The 22,567-nt window shown below is 33.5% G+C and overlaps 1 protein-coding gene across 1 annotated transcript in view; it reads left to right on the top strand.

Annotated features, from left to right (window-relative positions):
* LOC117102141 (transmembrane protein 87A-like) overlaps positions 1-22,567 on the top strand; it is a gene marked incomplete in the record, with an annotated part of 48,612 nt that overhangs the window by 8,101 nt on the left and 17,944 nt on the right. The window contains 7 exon segments of the mRNA XM_033242344.1: positions 1,338-1,395; positions 5,993-6,081; positions 6,494-6,613; positions 12,662-12,820; positions 14,749-14,820; positions 14,956-14,985; positions 19,789-19,879. Of these exon segments, the coding sequence (XP_033098235.1) occupies positions 1,338-1,395; positions 5,993-6,081; positions 6,494-6,613; positions 12,662-12,820; positions 14,749-14,820; positions 14,956-14,985; positions 19,789-19,879 (619 nt within the window).

The following is a 22,567-nucleotide window of genomic DNA, read 5'->3' as shown; positions in this document are numbered from 1 at the left end:
AAATAGGTATGATTTTGGCAAATTTTTCAGTGTTTGTTAACAAAAATGCGCAAAAGGATTCATATATTTGATGCACGTGTACGGCGTTGCTATTGGCCCTAGATAACTGAAAAAGAATGGAAATTTGTGAATACAGTGTCAGAATCCCAAAACATGTAAGAAAACAAAATTTCTAGCGTCTGTACGTGGTCAGTGTGGTGTAAAAATGTGCTCACGGTGCAGAAAATTTGAAAAATGTTGTAATGCTCAAAATCGCCTGAAACGTGCAAAAAGTGATTTTGAGCATTTTAAAATTTTGATGTTACGTTATGACACATGCACGTATAATTCAGGATATGATGTTTATGCTCACTAAATATGATTTCGAAATGGCAATTGCTTAGGATGATATGATCGATAATGTAAAAACGTAAAATTGCATGTAGATGACATCACGCATGACTGGTCACATTGAAAAGCTTATATTTTGACTATTCCAGGCCAAGCCAAATGTTCCTTGAAGCTGCCATGTGTGTAGCTCGCGGCAATTTTGAGATATCGTGTAAACAAGAAATGGGGGAGAAATTTATAGAATAAAAAAAATAACAAGAGGTGATCTATTCTGCAGATCACCCAAAAGCAGAGAGATGTATGAAGTACAGAATTATAAGTCTCATGAGTCACATAAACCAAACTATTGTTCAAAATAATAGTACAAGCAGAATAGAAGAAATAATCATCCACATCCAAAAGTGGGTTTAGAATGGGAACAGGAACGAAAGAAGTTCTTTAACTTGAAAACGATTTGTGAAAGAGCCCTTGATGTGCATAAAGAAGTATACAGGGGCAGATCTGGATTGTAAGTTACGGTGGAGTCAAACTGTTTCCAAAAACCACCTAAAAAAGGGGTGTTTGGCCCAGAAAAAATTTAATTCCTAGATGGCGGGAAGTGTCTTTTAATGACTTTTTTCAAATTTTACCCCTCTTGAAAACGATCAGGTATTTTTTTTCTCATTTTTATTACAGTACAGTAAGTAGGCCTATTATGTGTGTACTGGTATGTACAAAGAAACAAAATTGAGTAGTTGCATACGTATTCTTTTTTTCCATGAATTGATGAACCCCAAAAAGAAAGGGGTTGGGGTCCACCCCTGGAAAAATATTGATTCTTAGATGGCAAAAAATGAGCTTTCTAGTCTCGAAAAGAAGCCCATTCAAAGTTCGCAAAAAAAAAAAAAAAAAGCCCAGGGCTTCAATTCGAGGTTTTAGGTATGTGAACTGCTCCTGTTTGTATACAATTTAAATTAATTTCATTTGTGGCAAAATGTAATATATTATTAAAATTGTTTTTCTTTCAGAATAATTATACAATTATTACTAAGAGTTTATTCAACAATACTGATGTAATACTTAAAGGTAAGAGAATTTAATAATAGTTTTTCATTAATTATCAATAATAATGATTTTAAACAATGGATTTAGAGAGAGAAAATGTACTTGATTTCAAGACTAAATTCTTTTGCAATTTAGCTAAAATGAAAACACCATAGATGAAAGGACCTGTCGCGTCAAAATTTGTCCGGGCCGAAAAAGATCAGGTGGACAGATTTTGGTCTCCAAAATTGGTCCGCCGTACTACATTTGACCGCTAAAATTTGGGCATAGAATTTGGGCCTAAAATGAAACACAATTTTAAATATTCCAGATTATTGTATGAGTATATTTGTTCAAATTATATGTCATAGATGTTCAATTAAATGAAAATTAAAGAGGTTAGTAATTTGTTGGAAATGAATGCTTTTATTTCGTCAGGTTAAGCACACAACCAAAACAAAACAAAACAAGGTATAAGAATAATAGTGGACCAACATATCGTTAACTTCTTCTTTCACAATTTTATATTAAGACAATCATTATTGTGGAATATACCAACGAGTATAGGATTACACTGGCTGTGAAGCCAAACTAACAAATTTTGGTGCCTGTATATACCGTACTGATGCGGGTACAGGCCCGCCCTTGGGTATAAGCCCGCCCTCAGCTATAAGCGTACCCCTGCCTTTTGCGTCATTTTCATCAAAATCAGGCACTCAGGTACAATCCCACCCAATAATTTGAAGATTTCAGTGTAGTTAACAAATTATTTTGTAATGAAATGCATCGTCTTCCAAGGCCTAAAAATCCTTTGAAGTTCGAGTCAGAGCTTGAAATACATCGTAAATCAGACGGCATACAGCTGAACATGTAACAGCTTTTTGTCAGATATTTGCCATGCGTGACCACAGCGTATGTCTGGTCTTTGCCGGCCACATCGTACGCCCAGTGTTTATGTCTTATTTGCTCTTATTTTTGCCCTTGGCAGCGAATTGATGAGTGTCTACTAATGCAACACGTGATTGCAACATGCATTGCAATGTGATAGTGTAGGAGTTGTGTGTAGGAAGTCGGTCAATGAAAAAATTTGGTGCTTGCGATTATTATTTATATATGAAAATGATAATATTTTATTTTATTCATAGAAAAATGTTTTTATTTTTTAAAGTTTGAAACTGTCTTTATCTTTTAACAATAAGAAAATTGAAGTTCAAGAATAATTTGATACCGTATTGGAGCATGTTATTCCATGTTGATTCCCAATTAAAATCATTAAACCGTACACTTAAAATTCAGCAGTCTTGATAAAACCATGCCTCCATGATAAAACAGTGGCTCCATGTCTACTGTACAGTACCACAGTGCGCGAACACCAGGTCAGTCAACACAACTGTATACTGCACCTGCGTGTATGCTTTATTTTTAGAAATTGAAACATAAAATTGTCCCCTAAATAAGGGTTTTGGCATATTTTCGATGACATACAGTACATTCTTTAGAAGTTTATTTTTATTGACATAGAATCAGTTAAGAACTAATTTATAGCAGTAATTTGCAATGAAAATACAATTGATTTATAATATGAAATCAGCAGAAATGTATTAAAACAACAATAGTTTATAAGATAGTATAATACATAATTCCAACTATCGAAATGCATGCCATCGTGTCAGGATTCAATTTTTGGACATTAATTATGTCATCATAACTAGTTCTAGCTATAGCCTATGATTTTTATCACATCCTACGTCACTTTAACGCTTTTCAATTCATAAACATATTAATTTTACCTTTGAATCATTTGAAAACAGTGATTTAGTACATTTTCTGGATTTACAATAAATTTGACAACAGCGTAGGAAGCATTAGTATATCGTAAAAATACACATACAGGTCAATATATCCATTATGATAGCTTTGCACTGTGGGACCATATAAGATTTCTTGGATTTGTAGTTTAGTTTCAAGAGCCCACAAACTGTGTACGCCGGTACTCTCGATAAACTTCAAGCAGAACTTTGTAACATTAGAAAATTTATGTCATGGAATGGGTAACCTTTAGAAGTTGTTAACCATGTACTCAATAAATTAAGTGAACTTAAATGTATACATAGGCCTTCTGATGATAGCTTGATTAAGATCTGGGTTAGAATGCCTTATCTAGGAAAGGCAGGTGAATCCATTTTAAGTAGATGCTTAAACAAAGTAAAGAAACTCTTAGTTAAAGAGGTAAAATTCATAAATTTATGGCAGTAAAAAAATGTCTCTCACCCATTTTATCCACTAAATATCAAACCCCTATTTGGAATAGGAGCTCTGTTGTTTATCATTTAGAATGTCCAGGTGGTAATAGTGATTATATTGGTAAGACAGATACAGTAGATGCTTAATAACTAGACTCTGATAGATATTCTTATAAATGATCATATACAAAATTGTGAGGCAGTCCAATATGTTTTCAAGGTTTACAAGGTATACTTGAAAATGATAATGTAGCCTGTAATGTAAGTAATAAACTAGGTTTAATATTTTCTAATACTAACATTATTGACAGGTTTCACAAAATTGGTCTATAGTAAATGTTTAAAGAAGCGTTTGCTATACGTAGGCTACACCCATTGCTTAACGATGGAATGAAAGCTTCAAAGGAGCTTTCTTTGTTTTTGTAGGTAGCTTTGATCAGTAGGGTAAGAATGCTTTGATCTTTAGTTTATTCATAGCTATGTCACCTACTAGGGGTAATGTTTTGATAGGTCAAACACTTTTGGTACTTGTGCATATAAGCTAGCAAATACGGATAATTTTTCGTTCCTGATGATGACATAATTAATGTCAAAATATTGAATCCTGACACGATGGCGTGCATTTGGATATTTGGAGTATGTAAATTACACTATCTTATCTGAGATTAATCAGTGGACCTTTCGGTTTTATAGTTAAATATATTCCCAATATTGTTTCATTATGCAATGTTAATGACCAAATATTCTTTTTTTTTTTTAAATATTGAACTTTCTATTAAATGATCAAATAATTTCATATGGTTTGAAATAGTATAATGTGAAATACAGTATGTGTGTAATGTGTCCGAAAGGGTATACAAATATTGGTTTATCGAAACAACAACAATCACATAGCTTTGTATTAGATGGATGTATCATGAATAGAGTATGTAAATAAACTAGATATTTTTAAACCATTGGCAGTTTCATGGGAAAGATTGCAAGAAAGTCTCACAGGGGGTCAAAAATGAAACTTGTTGTATCAACAAAACATGTTTATTTATTGAAAATACATACATAAAGGTACTACAGTAGAAACTGTTAATGTCAAGGCTTAAACATGTTTTCATATTAATTGAGGACACTTGACACTTTGCAGATCATAAAATTGGTAAAAAGAAAGGACGCGTTAAAAATGACAAAATATTCTCTGTATCTACTGGAACCGAGCCACATAGCTTGTATTCCACTATTTGCATTCACACCTGGGCTGTGTATATATATTGCCTTGGTTTGGCTCTGTAATCATTAGTGGTCGTGGGACTAGTTTGGGCCCTACCTATTGTTACTATTAATTATTATGTTTATAATTATTTTAAATTATTAACTCTGAGTTTATTTTTCTTATGAGAAATAGCATTGCACTATTTTTTATATTTATCCATCCTTATGACACTTTCTTCATATTTCAGACTACGACAAAGTTTCATACAGTGTGTATCATTTTTTGAAGCTCAAAATAATATTGTACTTGCTCCCTTTTTGAATTGATTTGATTCTACTCCTCTGAATACCTGTGATTCGAGTTTGCCAGGCAACAGCAGCATATTCTGTGCATGATCTAACACAACTTTTGGTGAATATCTCCTTGGGGATACCAGCTATTTTAGTCTATACCCAACATAAATAATTGTCTTCTAGCTTACTTTCGGAGACTGATTTAAGTCCTATCTCATATATCAATATTGGAGAGATATCAGGAGTAGGTTTTTGAAATGTTATTGTGATTTACATTTCTCAGAGTAGAGTTTTAAGTTTATTGAGTTCAGACCAGTCAATCAACATACTGTATTCTTCCATGTAGGATTGTGAAATTTTTTTTTATCAGCTTTCTCAATACTGAGGTCATCAACATTATTTCCAAGTTATCATCATCTTGGTGATAAAATCTTGCTACCTTAGTGAGAACAAGGATTAGGGAGATTGCTCTCAGTTTTATCAATAGTTGCATTACCATTCTTTTGGGATTGTGGCAACAATTTCCATTCCATAGGTGCAGTATAAGCGAACTATTAAAAATGTCAGTCATTTGGATGCTCAAAGGTTTATAATAACTGCTGCACAGCTCTTGTGTACAGTGTATATGAAATTTGTTATGCTCAGGTTATTTACAAACTAGAAATTGTAATGGAAAAGATGATCCCTTTGAAAGCAAGTCGTGATATGGGATGTTCTACATTTGTTTATATTTGTGTTATCCAACAGCATGTAACTTGCCAATCACAGGATAAATGATGCTTTTTAAAGTCTCTTTTTGAGGCTTTTGCTTTTAAAAATAGTAAAGAAAAAGTCTGTTGCATTAAGCAACACACAATTCTGTACAAATTTAATAGTTGATATTTCTTTCTTTTTTTCAGCCGGCTGCTCGGAATCTAAATCTACATGTAACATATACTTGGAATGGATACTCGGATACTCTGAATGTGACAACGCATTTGAGGAAAATGTATGTTTATGAACTGCTACTAAAATTGTGAGAGATTGTCATCTGGTGTACTGCCCAATTTATTAGTAAAGAGTCAAATACCTTCCCCTGTGATTAATGTAATTTTGAATGTCTTATATCCCATTCAGAATAGCATCGCATGGCGATCGGTTGTAGCAATTGCGACACCCAAAGTAAAATCGTGTGTGAAAGCTCACCAATAGTAGTCGATATGTAATCAATGTCGCAATTGTTACCTGTTGCGATTAGGTGCTACAATCTTTATTACTCCTGATTACCACGGAATTTGCATGACAAATCTCGTAAGGAGAAGGGTGTCTTTATTATACATATGGGAGAAATAACAATCCAGGTTTCCATAATTATTAACTCATAATGGTTTTCTGTTTTTTTCTTTTTTTTTTTATTACAGAATACTGTCACTAACTTGATCAGCCCAGAGAAGTCGTTATCAAATATGGGGAACAAATTTAGTTTTCAGAAATCGACAAAGAAACTGAACGAAACGTGTGATAATAAAGCATTTTTTAAAGTAAGTTTAATCAAAGGATATATAGAGGAAGAACGAGGAGCAAGCCCAAAATTGTGTAATCAACCGAATTGCATGATGGGAGGCCAGTGAAATAGGGCTCTGCATATCGGTGATGTTTATAAAAACGTGTCTAGTGTAGGTTAGGCATAGGCTAACTATAGAGAATTAGACCTTATTAGGTATTTATTAATTATTTTCGGTCTATTTCTTCTTGTACGTATAACTTAGACCTATAGAATAATTGGATATGCTAGGCTAGGCCCCTAGCTTTCAAATATAAAAGAAACATTACAGTGTACACTACAATTGTTAGGTGTAAACTAGATCTAAAGTACAGGATAGAGGTTCACTTCTACAAGGCCTAGACATGTCTAGTCAAGCTACTTTTGTTAGTTAAACTAGACATATTGATTAATTATTGTTTATTATATTTTAACAATTATTATTATTGTCTGATTATGTTATGTAAAATAATAAAAAGGGAAAAAAAATATTTTTGAATTTGAAATTTGAATTTCATTATTAATATTATTATTGGAAAGAAAGAAATACATTGTTTTTGTTCTGATTTTTTTTTTCTTTTTTCTTGCATATATTTTTCCTATCTGTTTGCACTGTTTATTCTGGCCGTCACTTTGGTCACTTCCCATGCTTAGAATTGTTCTGTGCTTTGCCAAAGCATAGGCCGTATATCAAGGATGTGCCTCCTAATATTTAGTGTCAATCTATGGTGGGGTGTGCGTGTGAGGACCAATTAAATTGATTTACGGTCAAACAGTCTACGGTCCATGATATACAGTAACAATTTTTGCTTTCAAGCCTGGTTTGCGTCGAACTTTTATCTAGATATAGATCCACTTAACAGTTTGACGTGAACCACTCAATTATAGCTAGATAAAGACTTAAGTCACTTAAAGTTAAGTGACTTAACTTCACTAGAATAACGGTAAATTAACTTGCTTAACGGTAAAGTCGGCTCAGATTACACGGACACGATTACGTAACGTAGGCATCAGCCAGCGTTGTTGTGCTGTACAACCATTATCATCTTCTGGCTGGCAACAACCTACTCCAACAATGCTAACAACAGCAGCATAGTAGTCTCATTAGTCTGGTTTTCAGAAATTATTTGTAATATTATGGGTAAAAACCCAGCAAACATCCTTTTTACGAATAGTCGTATTACAAATGACCTTTGCCCTTTGCATCATCGACCAAGTAGCAACGTCAAAAAGTATGATTGCGTATATTTTCCAAAGTGTTAATGTATATTATTCTTAATAAAATCAGATTTGTTGTATTTATTTATTTATTGACAATTCAATCTTTTCCATTTCCACTATAATAGTCACTATTAATTCAGTTTCAACAAACTACCACCACCACCACCAGTCGTTAAAATGAGCGCACATGTTTACGATGACGAAATAAAAAAGTGTGTTGAAGTCAGCAACTTATTTGACGCCGCGAAGCTAGATTTTCGCGAAGTGCATGTAAACAACACAACTGAGCGATCGAAAAACTACAAAACAGGACAGAAAGGTCCATAAAGTATACAGACGTTTTAACGAGAATTAAAACAATATTTTGTTAAATGGAAGAATGCTAGCGAATTAAATAGTTTGTTTTTTATCGAAGGTAAATTTATCAAGGGCCTAGAGAGTCTACTACTACTTAGATTGCGATAGAACATGCTGCTGCACTGTCGGTTGGTTCGTCCTGGTCGGCTAGGCTAGGTAGTGGAAACTGATACCTGATCTACATACAGTAGTTTACGAATTTGGCAGTTTTTTTAACGAATACCCCTTGTTACTAGAGGTTCGTAAAATACAGTAGACGTTTTATTAAACAAGCCTTTCCACCGTGTGACATCGACAGCCTGAAACTGGCTGGCTGTTTATCTGGCTCTAACTTGGCATCGAATGCAATTAGGGGATTATCGTATCATGTTTCAAGACAGGTATATCTCGATAAAGTTTAACGTGAACCAGGATTCAGTCACTTATTGTTTTGTTTGTTTTTATTGTTATAGCGCAATGGGTCACGATGTACCTTGCTATTGCCATTACAGCCATAGTTCAAGTCTCACTAATACTGTTGCAGTGAACTTCATTTTTTTCCACTTTGTTAAAATTATAATGGTTTTCCATGTTTTTTTAAATTTTATACCTTTTAACGACTTTTCTTTTTGTTGCAATTTCAACTTCACTTCTCATTAAAGCAATGGGGAAAAGCCCTATGTTCTGTTGTTCAAATAGACATAGTAAGTCTAGTTATTATTATTATTATTATTGATCATCATCATCATCAATATAATATTATTAATTGTCATTGTTACAACAACTAGGCCCATTAATAATTGTAATTTTATTAATATTATTATTAATATTATTAATAACATTTAGCATTGTTTTGGTTAGGATCAAACTTTATGACATGTATTATTACAACAATTTGTAATTTTTATTGTAGAATTCTTATTTAAAACCAAGTAAAAATATATAGGTACTGCTACGTTTCAATCCTAATGAAATTATTCAAATTGTGATTTTTAAAAATTATTATTATTATTATTATTGTTATTAATAACCATTAACATTTTTTCCTACCTGGCTAGGATCAATAAGTATTTATGGTCTACGCTACCACATTTACACTGTTTACAGAAAAATTAAAGGCCATTTATTATACGACGTATCCATATACGCTAAAAAATAAATGGCTAATGCAGCTGGGGTGGATGTGCAAAAATTGTGATAATATAGACCTTTAGGTGCCTGGAAATTTCACTCATGTACCTAAAAAATCTTGCTGATAAATGTATAGGCCTACATTAACAAGCCATTATGAAATATATTTCAATCAACAGCAGATCATGTAATGTTATGTTATTAGATAATAGGACATAAAAGGGAATCGATGCAAACATAGGCTTATATAAGAATACTGTATATTTTACCTAAATTCATCTTCATATAACACTACAAAATGAAGTGTGCTAAAAAAAATAATAAAAAAAAAAATAATAGTATATACTGTAGGGAACATATTCCCCTGGGAATTCCTGTGTGCATGAACACATGACACATGACATCGTTTTTCGAAGTGGCAGATGTATTTAAACAACTGCCTGTCAACCAATGGCCAATCAAAAACTAGGCCTATATTCCATGAAAAATCAGACATTACTCGAGCATCAAAGGGAGGGGAACCCCTAATCATAGTTACAGTAGGCCTTATAGGCACCTAGGCTTTGGTCTTTACCTCAAACTAGGCCAGCCTTTGCCTAAACTTTCTTTTTGATGTCGTAGGTTAATTTTTGCCCAACAACAACCAATCCAACCAAACATACCCATCACAAGGAAGACTGCTGACTTGTAATGCATTATGTAACGAGTTATTTTTAGCAGCGAGAGTCTGCATCAAAGTTTGATGTGAAGTTTCTGCAGAGTTCATTCAGAGCTCACGCTAACCAAGTCGGCGTGGATGGAACTATTTTGGTTTTGCGGCAAAAAAAATCAACTGCTGTAGGCATAGGCATTTTGAAGAAGGCCTAAAATAAAAAAAGGTTTTAATACTTGCTGAAATACATAGTTTTTTTCATTTAGATCTCCATTTTTCGCTACCTCCATGCGACGTTTTTTTCTGTTGTATGATTTAGTCATATGAAGGTATTGTATCCCCGACAGTTGGCTATGCATCAGTGTACCCTTTGAATGCAAACTGAAGACAAGTGAAGATATAAAGGCAGGCAATTGTCGGGTACATAACGACTATCTAGTATAGGCTTTCCACAAAAACATGAGGCCTAGGCCTAGTTTAGTTGTTTAGTACAGTAGTTAATGCGATGCGGGGGTGGTAGATCGTTTAATCAATGATATCGTGTTATCGCCTAATATGTAAAATACATTTATATAATGTGTGTAAAATTTAAGAATGCACCGCTTTCTTTGTTATGCGGTAGTATACGTAGCAGAGTGATGGCAGCAAGGCTAGGCCTAGCCTAGGGCTTAGATTATGTACATGACAGACGATTGGGCTCAACTGGTGTGGACTATCGTGCCCAAGCTATTTTCAAATAAATTTAGTCTAGTAGGCCACTGCCAGCTCCCCCACTCCCGATATCATTCCAAACTACTGTAAAATGAAAATACTGTATACCTAGCTAGGCCTAAGCACTAGGCCTACAAAAATTTTTCAAAGAAATTTGCTAAAAATATTACTGTAATTTGCCTATCAAATTACATTACCAATGTAGTCTAAAATCACTATTTTGGGCCATAAAGACTCCCCTGAATTTTTTAACCACCACACAAATTTGACCCAACCATATTTTCTGAGTATGTCATTTATGATGACTTTATCAGAAAATATGGTTGGTTAAGTATGTATCATGCATGAGGATTGTTCGTTATTGTTATTATTATTATTATCATTATTATTATTATTATTATGTTGTAATGATGTTGTTTGTACTGTTTTTTAATTTTATTAAAGAGGGCCCCTGAATATAAGTTAACCTATTGGGCTAAACTAGAAGGGTTACCGTTTTTAAAGATGGTTGAAGTAAAAATTTTTAAAAAGAATGTTGACGCCTGCAAGGTTCTGGTTATACATTTTAAATGTTGTACATCACTAGCAATTCAGACTTGTCATTGCTATTTTTGATTTGAACAAATTGAAATTGAACTGAAAATGAGTTGTCTGAATGGAAGGAAGCCAGTGGAGGTCTTGTGCAGATGACACGGCCATTTACTATGCATCTCATGATGATCTAGGAAACAAAAATAATTCATTAGCAAGTAACAAACTTATTTTAAATGTAAAAAAACAGAATGTATGTTTATTGGAAGATTCCAAAATTGGCCAAATTTATAAATACTTGTAAGGATCCAGGGATGTAGTTATACTACCCACCCACAATATCTATCCCCACCCTTAGTTTTTATTATCTACAACCCTGGGGATCCTAACATATCAATGGTGTTGAATAGCTTGGTGGTTTTAACCCAATTCATCTTAAAAGATGCTTGCCTTCCAATCCCATGGTCCTGGGTTGAATTCCTGTCAGTGACCAAAACAACTTCACTCCAAAAGCTCATATTGAGATTTAGTTTGTGTAAAGCATTGTGTGTGTATGTTGGTCTTGTGAGAGATTGACAGTGATATATTCGCTATTGACAATCCTTGGTGCATGTGTTGTGTGCTTAAATAAATAAAAAAAATTAATTTAAAAAAATGTTTGAATAAGTACAAAACTTTTTTAGGTAATTGATGAAACTTGGTCATGGGATAAGTAAACTGATCATGTCAAAAGTAGTTCTTGCCAGGCTTTAATATTACTTGAAGAGATCATATAATTTACTACCTCAAACTCTCTAAACAATGTTGATGTAAATGATGTAAATCTATAATAGCGCTACATTTTGACTACTGTAATGTTATATTTGGGGGGGGGGGTGGTGGGGAGCAAATGTAGTATTCGGAAATGAGCAAAGATGATCTTGAAAATGTGTCAAGCTATGACTCATTTTTCATAATCATGCTGCTTGCTTCTATGTACAAGATTGTACAAGGCAAGGAAAAGGGCGCAAATCTGTTTTGGAAGACGTGGGAATAGGGAAAATGGTTATTGAGTCTGCACCCACCTCAACCCCACCACGAAAATTTGAGGAAATGGTATATCTAGACGGCTGGAAAGGACACTAATGAAATTCATAATCATCACATCATTTTAGTCAAAATGAAGCACCAACAAATTTCCTCATGTTTTTTTACAGCATCAGCAACTTTATCCTTGTTTCATGGCATTATAACATATTTATAAAATTGTACAAAGTATTTTAATATAACGGCATAGAATGTTCTTTCCTTAAAATCTTGGTCATTTTACAGTTTATTTCATAATTAATAATAATTTATTCACTTATTGTGCAAATTCCATTTAAAATAAATTCAAGTTAGCATCCAAGATGGCTTTGGTAGAGTTTTCTGGTCATAAAAAAATTCTGATATCTAGTAATTTTGTTTTACCTTATCGATTGCAAGGATCAAGCAGAAATTGCTCCGATAACATTTTGCTCAATTGTGAACACCACTACTGAACCTAATTGTAGAGAATTAGATCGACAACCAGATTCTGACACAGGTGAAACTTTGAATGAAGGGAAACCAGGCAAACCATCAAAGGAGACACGACATAGAAGAGTAAGTATGAAGACAGTTTGGTTCTTAATGCATAGGAGCATAGCTTGAACAAATGGACCAGATTTATGTATTATGCATGTTTGTGTGTTTACACTAAAATTTTGGTAAATAAGCAAGCATAAACGTTTTCCATTTTGATCTGAATGTTGGTGCTTGGTTAGTTTTGAGCATTTTCTTGATCAATATTTTTGGCGATTTTGTTTTATGTATGTATGTACTGTAGCACACTTTATTCAAAAAATTGAATACAAGGCCCAAGGCCCAACAAGTAACACATGAAAAGGAACATTGTGATTGATCTGCCCAAATTGAGCACAGCCAACTTGAATGTAATTGATTATCATGGTACAAAAACATCCTAGTTTCTGAATAATATAGAAACAAACAATTAGTAAGAAGCTGCATTCACTGAGCTATGGCTTTGTGGAATTCACTACCTAGACTGTCTTTTTAAGTACATAACCTCTGTTGTTTCATGCAGATAAACATCATCACATACAGTACACCCCTTAAAGGCACAATTACTAGATGTTGGTAAGGATGTGGTGTACTACATTAATGTTATTCATTCATTCATTCATTCTTTATTTAGCCTTATAAAAATCACAATACAATTTGTACATACAGTCAGATAAAACTGAAAAAAAAAAACATAAAAAAAAAGGATTAACAAAATCAATTAAAATCAATTCTGTTATAGTGAACATAATATGTGGCAAAGACGAGCCAAACCAGTCACTCGTCGCAAAAATCGATTTTGAGTTATTAATACAGGGTTAAAGAGTAAAATAAGAGCTATAAAATGGTAAAAATCATTAAAATCCGACATTTGCTTATGAAGTTACAAGCATTTATGCATACAGCTGTTTAAAGAACAATATATGAGAAATCAGCATTCAAAGTTTATGATTTCAGGCATTTCTCATGCAGAAACTATCATAAAATCTTTAAAAAGTGTTGTTTTAACATTGAAATTGGGAAAAATAACAGCACAGCATGATGTATAGATACATAAACCTCAGTTTAGTGAAATAAAATAGATTTAGTGAAATAAAATGTCGATGCCAGAGTTATAATCTTTGATGTCCCGAGATGTGCGTCCTTCTGTTGAATTGCTTTGATTATACTCAATATTACTATAAAATCTTTCCACATAATTTGAATTTAATGAATTGTAACATGTGTTGCCAATAGTAGTACTGTACAAGTCCTCATCAAATGTTTTGTAGATTTGTGTTATTGTAAAATATTTTTTTAAAGATATTTTAATGGACATAAATAATAATAATAATTGTCTATATAGCACATAATGTAAAATACCTCTATGCGCTTTATTACATGGAGTATGAAAATTATTAAAAGCGTCACCTAAAAAAATAACGAATAACAATAATGAATAACAATAATAAACATAAATATACGATTAGAAAGTTAATAAATAAATAATTTGAAAATACAGAATTTACTTCTTTTTTTTAAAAAATAAAAGTCAGAATATGCCAATAATGGTAAGACATTTAAAAGAATGGTGTTATGATATATTTCTTCCAGAGCTGTGCACACGTCTGGGCGGTAAATCATCAGAAAAATTTTGTCTTTACTCAAATTAGTATACGATTATTCCATGAGCGTTTTCTTGGAAAGGATACTGATGTGCTACAAATGCTGTATATTATTATTTATTAAACTATTTTTATGCATCTTTCCCGGAACATGAGCAGTATCTACATATGTGTTGGGCTCCAGTGTCATTCCCTCTTGAAATTCCTGAATAAGACTTTCATAGTTTCTGATGAATAAGAGGTGGAGCTAAAGTGTGGTGGGACCTCATCTAATTATAATTCAAAGGCATAGAGAAGTAATTTTCAGACTTTGATAGATAGGTTTGCTTGATTTGATGATAATTGTGAAAACATTTATATCTCAAGAATGAACAGGGCTCCTCAATTAGGCCTGGCACCACATCTAAGCCTATCACCACATCTAAGCCTATCACCAAGGTATGTACAGTAATTAAAGAAAAAGTTGAATCTTTATCTATATTATAATTAAGAGGAATATATAAAGAGGAGGTTTTCAGTCATTAATGCACGAGTTTACACAATTTAATGAATGTTTTTATTTTATTTCTCCAGAGTGATAAAGTCAACTTAATTACCATGAAGGTATGTAATTGAAAAAATAACCACATGGTTATTTTTCTTAAAACTAGCTCATTGCTAGAATATGTTATTACAGTATATTATAAAATTGTCTTCAGTAATAAATAAAAAAGTGAAGCATTTTGGGGATTTTTTTGGGAGAAATATACAAAAAACTGAAAGTGTAATAGGTGATTGACTTGTTTGTAAAATAGGCAATTACAAAAACAAGTATATGCCTATACATACTGTGCTTGTTAAAAAAAAAATAATCCCCACTTCCTATTAGATATTTTCTTAAAACTTTTTATTCAGGATGGCCTTATCCACAAATTATTGCACTGTATTTGCCAGGAAAAATATGAAAAATATATAAATATGCAGAATAAAAAGTTTACAATAGAAAAATTACTCAACAAGGTAATGTTTTTGTATATCACATAAATATTTTTGTACTATCTATGCACTTAAGAGCTGATGAAAATATTTGTTGTAAAAACATTATAGAGTGTTGATAAATGGTTAACAAATCCATTCTTGCAAATTAGAAAAAGAAACTTAAAAAATGTGTATATAGCGGCAACAGTGAATAAGAGCTTCTGGTCTGCACTTCTAGAAACCAACAGTCATCACCATTAGTTTAGGAATCCAACTTAATGTTAATGGATCTCATAAAGGCCTCTAAAAATGCTCGTAACTTGGGATTATATTTGACTCCACGCTGGATTTAAGTTCTCAGTTGAGTAAGGTATGTAGTAGTGTACGTTACCATTTGCGTAACTTGTGAAGGATTCGAAGATTTGTTAATCAAGATACTTGTTAGAGCCCTCATACTATTGCGAATTGACTATTGTAACTCACTCTATGGTGGTCTCTTCAAGAAATACATTGATAGACTGCAGAAATTGCAAAACTCTGCTGCTCGCTTAGCCTTTTCATGTGATCCTCGTACACACTCTGCTCCTCTCATCAATGAACTTCATTGGCTGCTAGCTAATAATCGAATTATTTTCAAAATTATTCTCACTGTTCACAAATGTATGTATGGTTTTTCTCCTAAGTATTTATATGGTTTTCTCGGTTTTATATGGTTATCAAGTATCCCTATATGTACAACACGTTGCTCTTCATCTGTACATTTCATTATACCACGTCACAACAAGAGAATTGGAGGCTTTTCATTTCCTTGTTATGCTTCTAAACTTTGGAATAATCTTCCAACTGACCTTAGAGATATCTCAGATCCTAATCTTTTTAAACGTGCACTCAAGACTTACTTGTTTGCCTAATTCACTTTTTGCTGCTTTTTCCTTTTGTGTTTTTATTTTTGTAATCTGTTTATTTGTCTTTGTTGTTTGTGTGACTGTACTATACTGTGATGCTTCAGGTTCCTGAATAATGACTGATATTATGCCTACCATTGTTTTCCTGGATTATTGAGGCTTGGCTTGAGCTTCATAACCGCAAGAGAAAGGCGCAATATAAATACCCAATACCAGTACCAGTAAGGACTTTAATATGGAAGACTAAATTACAAATAAAGAGATTGTTTTAATAAAAAAAAATTAATTATGGTACTTTCTTCTGACAAAGGAGTATTATTGTTTAATAATATTTTAAAACATTCTAATTTGTTATAATGGAGAATTAATCGGTCCAACTGTCCAATAAAATAAAAGTATATTTAATAACCTTTACGTGAGTACCAAAACATTCAAAATGTTGTCAATATTTGAGCATAGAAAGAGACACCTTAAAAATAGATCAGATTTTCTATTTTTCTCAGGGAGTGACCCTCACAAAATGTCAGGGGGTGGGGGGTAGAAAATAAAGGTTAGTCAATCTAATATAAATCCGTGCTCTATCTGTAACAAAATGGAAGACCTGCAAGTGACCATGGAACTTAACAATATTCAAGTCTGTATACTTGCAGAAACATGGTACAAATAAAAAACTGGAATCATTTAATAATAGTATTGCTACTGCACACAAAAAGCATTTCCTTGCAAAACAATTATGTACCCGTATATAGCCCTTGGATTACGCTGTACATAAAGAAACTATTTAAAGATAGACAAACAACTTTTAAAGAAATGGAAGCGTTCAGAATTCTTAGAAATAAAGTAAACTGGGAAATAAAGAAAGCTAAAGAGAGGTACTATTGCTATAAAGTTAAAGAGCTTCAGGCTACTAACCCCCGCAAATAAAGGGATTTAGCGATGACTGTTTACAGGCGGTCACGTGACTTATGAAAGCCTGTTCATCATTGGTCAGATTACAAATTGCCTCTGTATTCCATATTGTGTATATCAACCAATCACAGCTTGGAATGGTAAGCTTTAAAGCTAATATTACGTCTTTGATGAGTCTAGTTTTTAGTAGCGGTGATGTACAGCCGTTTAAACATTTCGTGGTGCCTGCAACATACAGTCCGTGCAAATATATGAATGACTTTTTGCCTAGCCATGAAAAGATTTAGAGAATTTAAAAAAAACCCTGTTGAGGTCAAATCAAAAAGTTAATATTGACAACGATGAAGGCATGTGGGCCTCGATGATAGCGAGGCCCACATGCACTTCTCCTTTGTAGGCCTAGAAGACGAACCGCATAGTAGATAACCTGGTTGGGTATGTGTAGTAGATCGGATATTACAGAAAATGTTTGCTATCTTTTGTGGATACAAACTAATCACAAGTTGCTTTTATGTGTATTAAAATCACACATTCGAAATCAGGGTGGGGTGGGGGAGCTGGCACCACCACTACTGGGGTGTTAAACCCTGTGGAGGGTGGGTGGGGCTTACTGCATAACAGATGCCATTGTGGCCAAATTGTTTTTTTCTTTTTAGTCTGAAGACTTGTGGGCATTGGACAACAGGGGATCCCCGCTGGTGCCACCACTGCACAGGGTACAAAACCCTGTGGGGGTGGTAACAAACACCATTGTGGCTGGGACCCTGCTAAGGGTGATGATACCACCATTGTCAAATTGTTTGTTTTTTCTTTGAGCCGACAAACTTGTGGCGTCGTACACTGAGTGGGTGGATGAATCCCGCTGGCGCCACCACATCTTAGGGTGCAGACTGTAAGCTATAACTGCATTCACAATACATTAATTTACTGCGTTGTGACATTATGATCCCTAGTTTTGTCAGTTTCCATAAGGCCAACATCATTACAAAAATAATGTAATATTTTACCAATTGCTGCATAGGAACCTCGGCCCTTGCAGAGTTCTGGTTTTAATTAATAAAACATCTTTGGAATAACTGGTTTAAAAACAACATATTTTTACATACACAACAACCCTTTCAGAACAACATTATTTTTTACAAATACTATACAACAATATTGTATACAGCCTGCATTTTAGGATCCAACAAACCCACACATCAATTTATAATACTAAATGTTACCTTTCTAAACAGTTGAGTGAAAAAATAATTTGTCAAGCCCATGATGCTGCATACAATACAACTGTAACTTCAGTTAAACGTTTCTGGGCACAAAACATGTATTGTTGCTGTTCTTGATAAATTTCTTTTAAAATTTATTTCTAGTATCGATTGACTTAATTAATGCATTAGAAATCAATGGTTTATGGTCTTTGCGAAAATTTCGTCTACATCGATGTTTTGGGAAGTGTTTATTATATAAAGAGTTAAATTTACAATTAGTACTAATTAAGGTAATTAAGTATTACTTCAATAGACAGAAACCACCAGGAACCAAAAAAGATATGATTAAAAGAAGAAAGCCTAGTGCAGGGGCATTTACAGCTACCTGATATTGCCTTTACCACTTTGCAGACAGACAACTCGTGTTTTCAAATAAACCATCTGGATCTCATTCCAATTGACGAATCATGTGCTTTCAACGTTCAGTGAAACAAGCACCTTGGTGAACAATTACTGTACATTCCGAATGGTGTGAGAATCCTGTATCTTGATTATTGGGCAAAAACTTGAGTTTTGCATGATTTTAAGGGTGAGCGGGAGGGTTTGTATGAGCCTGGGCGGAAGACCTTAAAAATGAATTTTGGATGGGTGCAAGACGTTAAGACTGCGGGTACTTCAGACCACTTACGCCCTGCATAACGACATCTCTGAAAGTAACATTTCTTTCTTTCTTTAATTGTTTAGCATTCATTCAAGTACAACAATTTACAAAACAATGACATACAAAAATAAGATAAAAATTATAAAAAATATAAACTTAAATGAAAAGGTAAATATGAGCATATTAAGAAAAATGCAAAATTAAAATTTTGAGTGGCTAGAAAAATTAGTCTTTCCTGAGTAATGCTATGGATGGGTCAGAGATTGCAAGTGTTGATGTGAGCCAAAGTTCCAGTTAAAATCGAGATTTCAAAGCTTTTTGCAACAGCCACTAAACCAAAAAATAGACTTTGATAATATGCATAAGCTTTCCAGCAGTGAAAAGAAGATGTCCAACTGACCCAGATTTTAAAATGTCACTGTGTGTGGGCAACATGAGGTTTTTCCCCTATGTGAGGCATATAGATACTAGAAAGTTTTAATCAAGGATGCCTGAGTTTGCTTTACCTGATGAAATTAAGTTTTTAATTTTTTATTTCTTCAGGATAAAAGGAACCTTTACATACCTATAAGTTATTTAAACAAAGCTTTTAGTTTTATAGTTTGATACAGAGTATAACTACTATATTTATTATCATTTTTAATTAAACCAGTGGAGGTGTCTATACGAAAGTTCCTTTCATTGCAATTGATATCACAAAATATTACTGTGTTTAACTAAAAAACATTTTTACTAAGATGAATTTTTTTTATTGGTTTCAATAAAATAGAATCACAATAGAATCGCAAAGACATGGGTAGATGGTCGTTACATTTTAGCGTTTTCTATATCAAGTGATTGTGGAGATACTGAAATTGAAGGTAAGTTGTTGCTTGTTGATGTGCTACAATGCATTATGAATTTTCATTACGGTTCTCATCATAATCATCATATTGTCATTTCATACTGTCATCATCATCACCTTCATCAACAACAACATCATCATTTTTTATTTATTTTATTCATTTCGACGTATAAAAAAATCAATATGGTAAGGTGAGTCGAGTGGTAGCAAAAGAATAAAAAAAAAATTGTCGCCAACATGATGCCTACCGACCCGACTCTTTTTTACATGGTCATGATGTGGTTAGCTGTCCCTCTTCTAATTCATCATTTTGTAACAGTGAGGCTCAGACCTTATGACCTCCAGGGTCCAGGGTATATAAATATATAATAGTTGCAGTACATAACAAAAAGTGTCTACTAGTAATCTATGTAGAAACTTCCTATTTCCTATATCTTCAACATGTCACAAATATATAACTTCTAATAGAAATGTACAGTAATTAGTAAGGCCCTATAAATTAATCGCCTACTTCATTTATCCTACAGTACCTAAACATATTATGTACCTTACCATATTTCAACAAAAATATGACTAAAGTTAAGCATCGACACAGTAAATGCATAACGTTCACCACTGCATTTATTCATGAGTTGTCTTTAGGGGTCTAGGCCCAGTGATATATTTTCATAGAATTTGTGTATATCTGTAAAGGCCAATCTTCTTTTAGTGGTCTTGAATTTTGTTCTATTTTATCAAAACTAATCATGATGTTTAACATACTAGAGGGTAAGCGAGCGAAGTGAGTGCACCCTCTAGTAATAATAATTAAAAGTAATAGTAACAAAAGCACTCAGTAGAGAGCATATCTCCGCCCACCACAAAACAATCACTTCATTTTTTGAACGCCTTCCATTGTATCATTCCTTACATGTTCTGATTTAACATACTAGCACGTTTTACTCTTTATAGCTGTCAATCAATCAATCAATCAATCAATGTGACATTTATTTCCCCAAAGACAACAAAAAACAACATACAATGGTGAGGAACCAGTTTAGAAGCCTAGGCTTGTCTCCACTGTCCCTTTAAGAAATACGAAAACAAAAATTTAAAAAACACAAACAAACAAACAAACAAAAAAGATCATAAAAGTACCTATTGATAATTTGAAATAATTTCCTTTTTTAGGAGTTTACTAAAAGTCTTAGAGTATTTGATGTTTTTAGTTTACTATAAATATTGTTCCATACATGCGGGCCATGGACACAAATTGAGAATTGGCTTTTAGTCAGCTTAACAAATGGAATACGAAGCCTATTACATTGCCTTTTCCGATAGTTATGAACATTACCTTTGTACTGAAATAGATCCTTAAACACATTTGGTAACATTTCATGGGTATGTTTATACATAAAGCATCCTACTTGTACCTTATTAACGTCATAAATACCGTATTCAAAAGATTATGTTCATGAAATAGTGGTTCAGCATTGCACCTACTGTATATGGTGGTGATGTAATTATACGAATAATACGTTTTTGGAGGTTATATAGTTTAACAAGGTTTGAGGGATAGTCACTTACCCATATAATATTACCATACTGGAGGTAAGGCAAAATTAAGGTATTGTAAAGAGCGAGTAAAATATTCGTAGGGAAAAACTGTTTGACTCTGCCAATTACTCCTATCGATTTAGAGATTTTTCTTGCAACGAAGTCAATATGAATTTTCCAGTTAGTATGTTCATTTAAAATTATACCCAAGAATTGAACTTCTTTCTGTTGAGCTATTGCTTTACCATTGATTTTAAGACAATTGTCAATTTCAGGGCATTTTTCTGAGTTGGACGGAAAATTACATAGTTAGTTTTAGCAATATTTAACAATAGTTTGTTAATGCTGAGCCAATTGCCGTTTTGATTTATTGCCATTTTGGTTTTTTGCCGTTCTGTCCAGAAACCATTCACCATGCCCTCATGATGTCACCGGGCTCAACTATTTTTTTTACTTAGGGGTTAATTTGAAAAAATCGCACACAAATCATACGATGTCACTGACATCGCCGGGGACGGCAACTCGATTTTGAGATTAATTTTCCGAATAAAATTATACGGTATTAAATAACTTCTAATGACAAACTATTGTCTTCAGTTGTCTTTGTTGGTCATTCAACTGTCATTTTATCTATTTTTTCGGTGATATTACCATTCCTAATAATCTATAAAACACCCACATAACAACGTCACGTTAGATTGATTGGTGGGGACGCCGTGGTGACGCCGGTAGGGCCAATTTTCGTCGGAAGGTATCAAGATGATAAACAGTTTCATTGGACTAAATTCTTGCTTATGTTAAAACCACATGCTTACCTAAGATTATACTGACACTGGTTTCAAATCACGGTCAAGTAGTTAAAATCACATAAAATCACCTTATTTTGCGAATTAGCGCCCCTCAACTGATCATAGAGACCCCCACTTCACCTTCGCGCCCCCCTCCCCATCAGTCCCCCATTTCAAGACATCTACATACGCCACTGACTTACACGGCCAGATGAAGAATGAATGTACTCAATCGATGTGCCACCAAATCGTAACCTGCCTTCACCATGCCCTCACGATATCACCGGGTACGCAAAAGCTATTTTTGGCAGCGAAGGGACGCTTCCAATAAACAATCAACAAACCACCGGGTTTCTGGGTTGATTTGCAAGATACTACAT

This window comes from Anneissia japonica, unplaced genomic scaffold, assembly GCF_011630105.1.
Source record: "Anneissia japonica isolate Jap-2015-1 unplaced genomic scaffold, ASM1163010v1 scaffold2168_len159805_cov203, whole genome shotgun sequence".
Lineage (NCBI taxonomy): Eukaryota > Metazoa > Echinodermata > Crinoidea > Comatulida > Comatulidae > Anneissia > Anneissia japonica.
Note: the sequence above shows the minus strand (reverse complement) of the source record. Positions and strands in the feature narration are given on the sequence as shown.